The sequence below is a fragment of the Acipenser ruthenus genome, chromosome 18, assembly GCF_902713425.1.
Source record: "Acipenser ruthenus chromosome 18, fAciRut3.2 maternal haplotype, whole genome shotgun sequence".
Taxonomy (NCBI): domain Eukaryota; kingdom Metazoa; phylum Chordata; class Actinopteri; order Acipenseriformes; family Acipenseridae; genus Acipenser; species Acipenser ruthenus.
In genome coordinates, this window is record NC_081206.1 from 8,436,656 (window position 1) to 8,446,594 (window position 9,939).

At 36.8% G+C, this 9,939-nt stretch overlaps 1 protein-coding gene across 1 annotated transcript; it reads right to left on the reverse strand.

Annotated features, from left to right (window-relative positions):
* Positions 1-3,762: 3,762 nt before the first annotated feature.
* On the reverse strand, positions 3,763-8,027 carry LOC131698612 (osteoclast stimulatory transmembrane protein-like). The gene is made up of 3 exons (XM_058991135.1): positions 7,889-8,027; positions 5,415-6,435; positions 3,763-4,113 (listed from the first exon to the last, which is right to left on the reverse strand). Exons 1-3 carry the CDS (start codon positions 7,930-7,932, stop codon positions 3,778-3,780), a joined length of 1,401 nt encoding a protein of 466 aa, XP_058847118.1. The 5' UTR covers positions 7,933-8,027; the 3' UTR covers positions 3,763-3,777.
* Positions 8,028-9,939: the final 1,912 nt, after the last annotated feature.

Genomic DNA, 9,939 nt, shown 5'->3' on the forward strand with positions numbered 1-9,939 from the left:
CCAGGCGTTCAATCTCTAGCTGCCGTCTAGACTTTCCTGGAATCGCAGTTCTTCGTTGCTTCCTATCATCTACTCCAAACCTCTCACTCCCGTACGCATAGATGATAGGTATCCCCAAACGGATCCAGCTTCCTTTCTACTGCTCCACTTAGCTTCTCCAACAACAAGCACAGGTCTGTGTCAACCATGTGCCAAGCCATTTACTCAGAGGCTTTCGGCCACTTACCCTTTGGTTTGCACCCATTAAGGTTCCTTTCTCTCCTAGTCTGGCTCTTCTGACTAGGCTCACAGGATCATTGGTTTCATCACTAGCTGTGCTTCTATTGGAGCTGCTCTCATCTATAACAGGGGTGCTGATATCCTGTGAACTGTGGTGTGCATCCTGTTGCTGGATTTCACTCGCCTGAGAAGTACTGATCAATGCGCCGCCCCTGCCGCAGAAAACAATGTGTGACATGGAATGAATTGAAATATCGGGTCGTTATACACCTAGATTCGGTATGTTTCAGGATTTGGGCTTCAGTATCAAGCACGTTTAGCTTGCTTCCAAACCAAATGTAATATTACTCAATTCTAACCTTTTTATGGTGCGATTCATTTTGCAATGACACTTTGATACTTGACTGGTGTAACTTACATTATATATGTCTATGCTAGCCAACTAAAACTGAAGAACAGCTCCTTAACAAAGATTAACAATTACAATATTTATGTAATCTTTGGTTTGATCCACCCATTGAGTTAATGTATCAATATTTTAACCAAACACCAAATTAAAGTTTGTTTATACCTGCATTTAGTCACAAATTGACCCTCCTCAGTAAAATGAGGGTTAGCACTTCTGGTTCCTATTCAATAAAATACAAAGCCTTTATTTTTTAAGCAATAAAATGCTAACAGAGTCATTTTGTTGCTGCAAAACAGTCCAAGTGTAAAGTTGAGCCCTAGTCACAAAACTGTAAGCACTGTGCCATCATAGACACAGGGATCCTGCAATTCCAGCACAACCAGCAAAAAAAACCCAGCTCTGACCAGTAATATCCGTGCTTAGAATTACCATATTTTCTGTCATTCTGGTAGGTAATAACTAGTTCACATACTTTAACCGCGTCACTGATATGACTCTGAGTTGACAATAATTAAGTTAGTAGTGTCAGAATACTATGGATCCGTAAAGCAGATAAAGATAAAAGACAGAAAGTATTCTGAAAGTCTTTGAGAAAAAAAAAAGTTTTGAAATCTGAAAGGGATCCATTAAGTGTCTTTTCTTAATGCAGTAACCACTGCCACCTGGTGGCAATGTGTGGCTAATACAGTTCCCATGAAGAAAACCACTAAAGAAAGAAAGGCTCAATAGGGCAAGCTGGGCACGGGCTGCTGTGTTAGGCTTTTATCACTAGAAATATGACTGTGAAAATATTGGGATACTGTACCAGCCATCTCAAACTAATGCATCTAATAAACCTTTTCAGAGTTTGTACATATGTTGAGCAGATTTAGTGCTCGTGACATTTTAAAATGATTAAGGAACTAGAGAATTCAATACAAGAAATATCAACAAAAATCATCTGACAGCCTTTTCAATTGCACCAAAGGTTTTCCATTTTAGTTAGTAATCAAACACTGCTAGGATAGCAATGCTACCAAATTATTAAAATACCTTTATTAAAATACCTTCAAGGACTGTTTATTTTTTTGTTTGTTTTTTTTTTGTTAGATACTGCTTTGTAAAACGAGAATACACTAACAAATCACCTGTAAAACATTTGAAAATTGATTCAAGAAACTTGATAGAATTAATCAAAATGTTTTTTTAAATTACAGTCCTTAAAGTTGTGTCTCAGTATAAATTGTATTTGTATTGCAGTATCCAAATTGTCCAGCAGATGTCCCTTGGCACTTTTACCCTGAAATGCATGGGTTATCAAGTTTCTTAATACCGGGAAACATCTTGCAACATTGATATTTGAAGTAACTTGAAATTACATTTACTTTACTCACCATCTTACTAACATTTTTTTAAATGGTGTTTTCAATCATTTTGAGACATACTCACTGCAATTATACGAATGCTGTGTTTTTTCACTTTCTGATACAGCCTGTGTTTTAAGTACCTTCACTCAAATTGAGGTGCATCTCTTAATTTCTACAGTATAATCCTACAAATAGGCACATATGCTTATGAGTACAAGGGTCCTTATATGGATTATTATTATTATTATTATTATTATTATTATTATTATTATTATTATTATTATTATTATTATTATTATTATTAATTAGTCATTTAGCATACACTTTTATCCAAAGCAACTTAGAGAGACTAAGGGGTGAACTATGCATCAACAACTGCTGCTGCTGAGCCACTTCCAATAGGAACTTGTTTGTTTTACATCTCATCTGAAGGACAGAGCACAAGTGACGTTAAGTGACTTGCTCAGGGTCACACACAGTGAGTCAGTGGCTGAGCCAGGATTTTATATAACGCCTCTTGTTTGTTAAAATATATTCTACAGCTTGGTTCCAAATGTCTTTATATCCAAGAGACATCTTATTATAGTTATATAATTGTTGTTAGCCATCATTAATTTTCCATCATATGTAATGTGTTTTCTCTTTTCCAATATTGAACTATATATATGTTTTTAAATTTCAATTAGTAAAGAGGACAATATCATTCTAAATTATGCCTTATCAGTTGAAAAGACTTGACAAACTGGTAGTGGTTGCTATTTGAACTAGGACAACCACATCCCTTTAGAGCAGAGATAAGACCTGCATGATACTGCAGAGTAACACACCTTGTATATGTAACCCTTTAAATATGAATATTCAATATTTATTTTTGTGTTTGAACCAACTGCCAATAACATTTACATTATTAAAACTAATAAATGTCGGGCGGCCTTGCTAAATGAATCCCTGTAGTTTGCTTTGTGCTGCTGGGGAGGGTTTAGGATGTAACACCCCTGACAGCTGGGCCGTGACGTTGATCATTAACGTAGAGAGGATAGAAAAGGAATAGCTGAACCAAGGAGGAGGGTTGGTAAAACACTGTTATTGTTTTAGTCTTGCTCGTTTTTCAACAGTTAATATGGAGAGTAAAGATGACTGTTTAACAGGTAAGTTCGCTACAGTAAATCTTTTGACATTTCAGCTTCCAGATATACCTTAGACATAGTGCTAGAGCAGTGATTTTCAACCTCTTCATCTCAAGTACCAGTGTTTCCAGCAGACTCCACCAGGTGTACCACTAACTATGTGCAATCTTAAACGGCTGTTGTAAAACAGAGACCTACCCCATTACAACCGGTTTTCTCACTGAAAATGTGCCAGCATCATCTAATTATTTAACAAGAGTTCACCACAATCAACAACACAGTGTGGTTCCCCATCAGTAACTCTGAAAGTTCACAACAAGGTAGTATTCTGGTTGAGGAATCATACCGTCATAAAACAACTGCCAGTGCGTACCAGTTGCAGGCCTGTCACATACCAGTACTGCGTAGCACAGGTTGAAAACCACTGTGCTAGAGGGTGTTATCACCTGTTCTCCATATCTTAGGGTTTTAGTGTGGCTTGCATGCCTTTCCCATTGGAATTTGGTCAACTATTTTCTTTGATTTTAAAATCGATAGTAAAACTATTAAGACAACAGTAAAGACCTTAGACTTCTTTCTTATTTGCTTTGAAATTCTGCAGCAAGTTCATAACCAACCACAATTATTCCTTCCTTATTTCTAAAAGTTAGACCAACAGAGAGTGGTTCTAGACAATTTATTTGTTGTCTGACGTTTTTATAACATACACTGGAAGATCATTCTTGTTTCGTTCCTCTTTGGCTATTATTTTTTGATATAGAAAATGAACCCTTTTCTCTTCCTGTTTCTTGAAGAAGGAAGCGGAAATCTTTCTGCGTATGCGCGTTGCGTAGATTTCACAGATGACCATGATGTAGGCAAGAAGGTAAAGGGCTCCCACCAGGATGGCGATGTCTCTGTCAGGTTCGGATGGTTCCGTTATGCAGTGTCTGGAGGTAAGGGTGAAGTTCCAGTGATAATCCTTTTGGAAATGATATTTTTTGATGGTAATAAAACCCAATATCAATTCAACCTGTAAAAAAAATAGAGAAAACACAAATCTTAAAGGTGTTGTGCCTAATTTCTTTCTTTATTTTGTAGTTTTGCACCCTTGGGCTTAAGCAGTTCAGTCTATGTGGCCCTTTAACCCTTTGACTGCCACTCAAATAGAACGATTGGGTTCTGTTTAATCATATAACATTGCATTGTTAATATAACCCCAGAGAGTATTTTAAACCTGCATCCATTAAACACAGGTTAAGAGCTATATAGCTGACATAATTTATAATTCTTTAGCTAGTCTGAACATGCATGAGGGAAGTCTAGGGACAAATATTTAGCTTCTGGACGCACCCATCTAATCTTTCATTACCTGAAACCCCCTGGTCTTGTTGTCACTTGAAATCGCTTGCAGGTAGGGTTGCCACCTGGAAGATTTTTGTGCTGCCTTGCTGGTTGCCAGTGTAAAGAGTTACTGTAATGTGCTTTTTTTTTTTTTTTTTTACTTTAAGCACAGTGATCATACTGGGATGCATACAGTTCTGTACAATTTTTTGTCTGTATAAAGCTTACAGCAATTTAACCTATACGTGACAGTGGATGCCAGTCATCAGCATCTATCAATCAATGTGCTGTTTCACTGATTCACTACTGTGAATCCTCCCCCACACACATAAGGTTAGAAAAAAGATAAAATAACATACAAAAATACATGTGTTTTTTTTTTTAAATGGTTCGCTAAAACATTAGTAACAATTAGCTATAGTTGGCAATAAGACCCTTTGTTGGTGTTGGATTCCAATCCCAGCACTTCTTTCAGCACCTTCATTGTAGTGGTCCCTGCTGCTACAACTCAAGAAAGACACAGAATGACATCACAAATGAAATAGCCAATAACAGACCTTGTTGCCATGGACACTACAGCACATCATATATAAATAATTTGTTCTGAATTATACCTCACAAGATACCTGAAGTATCTTAAGGGAACATTGCCTGTACAGTGTTTTGCAAACGCTGCAGTTTCTGATATTGGCAAGCCTTGAAAAAAATCTAAACACATATTTTTCCTAAGGTTTCCTCAATCGTATGGGGAACTGTAAGGCTGAACCAACATTAAATAGGTTATTAGTAGTGATTATGAAATGTGCTAGTTAGGAATGAATGTTTAAAATTGCGCAATGTTTATTATGATACAGTTGGGATGTTTGGTTTTTGTCTGGGTTTTGCACAGTGCTGTTGGACAGTGTCAGTGTTATATGCAATCCATACACTGGATGGCTTTGTTCTTAAGATATGAGGTAATAAGAAGAAATTTAAAAAATAATTGCTTACCGAGTATGTGACTATAATGGTCATGGGCATCACTGGGAAGTCATAAAGCCAGGGGGCACTGGTTACAATAAAACTGAAGACAACCCGGTCTGCCACGATGACACTTATAATCAGGAGCAGATATAAAGTGATGACTGCCAGACGAACCAGACATCTAAAACTTTCACGACGTGACATTTTGAAACCTCTGGAGTTGATTAATCCTGCGGTAGGCATGATACGTCTTCCATTCTCTCTGGCTAAGTGCTCCAGTTGCTTAGTGATGTAGACGTTATCAAACTTCACATCAGTAAGGTAGCCTTTTAAATACCAGGATGAACCTATAAGCAGACATAGGACAAAAAGGCCAGCGAGAAGTCTACTGGTGACGAGTTTGGTTTCTTCAAGCACCATTTTAGCCAACAAGAAGTCATTAGCGACCTGTTGGCTGACAATGTGAAACTCCTTTCTGATTTCAGAAACATTGACGTTTGCAGCCAAGTCAAAATCTCCCAGACTGGCTTTAAACAAATTTTGCATTTCTTTATTAATTCTGAGAACTTCCTGGCCTATTTCCTTTGTGGCATTGTTCAACAACTCAGTTGAGTTGATCACATTTTCAGCTGAAGTACTCGCACTGCATTTCAAAGTGTACATTATAACATTAATGTTAGTGACCATGTTTGGAATAACCTTAAGTGCTATGAGCATCACTGATGTTGAAATTATTAATTTGCTGCCTTGCTTGGTGCCCAATGTGGGGATTATGATTGTAAACATACAACGCACAGGGTGTACAAAAAACAGGAGAAGAAAGGCCATAATACTGTAAATCCCTGCAGTCACACCAGAAGCGCAGTACTCTAACCCTAAAGTGTAAAACATCCAGTTGAACGAAAGACCCCCAGTTATGACAGCAATGCTGAAACACAGTAGAAGTAGCGTGAGAAATTCAGCAGTGTTGTTTGGAGTTGGTTTTGAATAGGCAGACCAGGTAAATTCCAGGGTCTTCTTTACTTTGAGAAAGTATTGCTTCCATGGCCTGTAAAAAGCATATGCATCAGTCAGGATTTTTCCTAGAGGAGCTGTTAAATATTTAAGTGATAATGAGGGCTGGTCAAATGTACGAGGAAATAAACTCTTGAAACAAACAAACCTCAGTGATTGCTGTTTATTCTAGCGAGGGAGGTGTTGACTTTCAAGTTCCACACAACCAGACCTAAATTTATAGCAATTATGCAACAATTGTTTTCAACCTACATCCTGTGTCAATTGTATTGATTTGGGACATGATTCAAGTCGGCACCATTCAGCAGCAGAATCTGTGACTAAACTGTTTTTAGTTTTTAAAAAATTAACCAAAGACCAGTGAAGTGAAGAGTAAATGACTAATTTTGTTTTTCAAAAAGAGAAAAACACCAGGTGTACAACAAGTATATAATTTGTCAGTTTAAGTAAGTTAGCTTTTTTGTTTTTTTCTCATTTTGTAACTTGAAAAGTAGTTTTTTACCTTTTGAAAAAGGTTTGTTTGTTTCATGTCTTAAAAGAAACACAAAGTCACAAAATCTTGTTTTTGAACAAGCATAGACGAGTATAAAATTAAAGTACGGTAAGTTACAGTTGATTAAAATGGCTGTCAGGCCCTTTGACAATACAGGTTGGTCTGTCATTTTTATTCAGTGGAGAATGGAGGCTGAGCTGTGATTTCAAACGCAAAGACGTTAGGTGTATTGGGAGACAGAGCCATTCTTTACTTTGTTGGTATAACATATGATATCATACTGTAGGATACACTGTCTTGGAATTCCTATAGAAGATTGTGGGGGAGTCAATTCCATTATATATATCATGTACAGTTTTATAGTAAAATACTATTCCCTGGTAAATGCTTACTAATTTAGTAAGAGTCAAAGCTGATGCTGATGTTGCCTAACACTTTCTAACAATTTCTAATTTAAACTATTTTCCTACCTCAACATACAATATGTTTAATAGCACATACAATCTATGGCCACACTTGAGGTGTTGATGATGATTAACATTGGTAACAGTTAACATGGTTTTTCTGCTCAGTGACAGACTTGTCTTATAAAAGCTATAACTACAGAATGCGTCAAGTCTACCTCACAAGCTAAAAAAGTCTCTGATTTTAATCACTCGGAAAAAAAAGGCTTGTTATACCTCCGTCACACGGTTACGTGTTATATCATTAACAGTCATCTCTAATTGGCAACGCATTTATGGTTGTATTATTATTTATAAAGGATCTCTAGACTAACTTGTTTTAAATAACTCTTTATATAAAAGTTGGATGAAATTATTCAATATTTTATAAACAGCACTATCATGTTTTACTCTTTACAACAGAACCATGGCTAAGTAAATTACTACAAATCAAAGTTTGTATTTAGCATAATAGAAAAAGGTATCCACTCTACACTACAGTGCATACATCACTTGTCTTTTATTTAGTATTTGATTAAAATCGTACATACCTGAAGTCACGAGCAAAACAAATATATTTATGAAGCAAGTCCATGTCTAAGATCCAGTTTCATGAAAAAGGGAACTTCAGTGTGCATTGACATAGCTAAAATCAGCTGGTGTTGTGTCAGTGTGGTTTTAAGATTTCAGTCTGGAAAAAACAACACAGGTTGCTGAAATCAATAATTTGCATATGTGATGAACATTTTGAACACACCCTTGTGGGGTCTCAATTTATCTAAACAGTGGTAGATCAAACGGCTGTCCTAAAATGAGGTCCTTTGTGCACCAAGCACCTAACTGTGACTGGGAGTTCATTTAGTATATTTATAAATATGAAGGTCCTACATCAATGATTTAATAAATGGCTCTGCCTCTATTAAGACCAATTGAATTGACCCCTTTGTCTAAATTGAAGTCACACACTCACTGTCCACTCTATCTAGACACTAGTTTCTATAGCATTATTTCCCCACTTATCTATGTATTTAGTTCATCTGAATTCTTTCGGAGGTACGTAGGATTTATTTTGCAATTAGTAACTGGTATTTCCACATTATGTATGACAAGGAAGTCTAAATATAGAAGTAATGGATATAACTCATTTTAACTTTACTCTTTCCACAGAATCCAAATGATCTGTGCTTAAAGGGACCAGCTGGTGTTTTTAGCGGTTTCAAATATGGAAGTTAAAGTAAATAGAACTAACCTATTATCGTAAATGTAACCTAATATTAAATTCCTGCAATTGTGTATGGCCCACATTAAAAATGCATACGCTGTGGTAAACATGAGCAACGTTCCCTCTTAATTTCGCTATCTGAATTAAAAAAAAAATTAAATATTGAGTGAAGGGCTTACTGTCAAAATGAATGTGAAATATCATAGGATCGCTAAATGAATGGGCTCCATGTTCTATATAACAAGTAAACACACAGAAGATGTTGGTGATGGTATCCTTAAATGGAAAAAGCTGCTCCCACAATGCTGTTCATACATCAAGTTTGGATGTTTTGTAGAATCTTTAGTTGTTCACGGTTTGCTTCTCGAATCATCTACAATCTGCGTGGTGCAACATATTTGCAATCAGTAACTTCTTTTCAAATTGAAGCAAAGATTTTAAAACCATGTTTGTGTGCCTGTTAATCATTAAGGCTGAAGTACACAACACAAGTATTCAGAGTGCATCAACTTTAACCTGTTCCCCTCTATGCCACTATACAAAATGTAATCTTTGTTTAACCAATTTCCAACCACATGAAATCTACTTCCAGGAGAGACAGCAAATCGGCAAACAAACAGTACTGCTGGAGTTTCAGAGTGCAGAAACGCTCACACTCTCTCTGGAGTCCTGAAGCTGACTGCCAGGGCTCCTTCTCACCCATTTCCAGTATACTGCAGTGTCAGCAACGTCAGTAACCAATTGAATCGTTCACATTTTCCCATGGTTTTGAAGACCTGGTAAATCCCTTCCTCTCAGGCACTTCCACTTGCCAGAGTTCTGTGCAAATTCGGAGTTTTGTAGGAGAGCGCTAAACCCTGCACAGTGTTCATGCCCCCTGCCCCTGTCACATTCAGGATATCAGCTTTGGACAATTATAGAATCTCAGTTTCAGTAACAGCACTGGCAAATCTGAACCACTTAATTTGCCGTAACATGGTTACAACTTCTTAACAAGATCAAAATGGGATCCCACGAGACCAGAAAAAGGCAGTGTAGGTAAAATGACTTTTTCATTGCCGCTGTTTCTGTTCGACCAGTTCAAGTGTTCCCTACATTGTAGTAATACACTGACATTCATTTTAGCTAACTGCGCTGCGTAACCTAATTTGATTCCAATTGCACAGTACTGTATCTTATGAAATACGTTAAAACTGATGCCATGAAAACGAGAAGACATCTAGAAAGATTTCTCATTGAAACTTTGTCTGAGGTTTTACTAAGATTTCAAAATGCAGGTATGTTGCCTAAATGAAATGACACTACCATGTATTATACCATGTACTGAACACACAACAATGTGATTGTGAGGATGGAACTCCATACATTGCTAAAATGTAT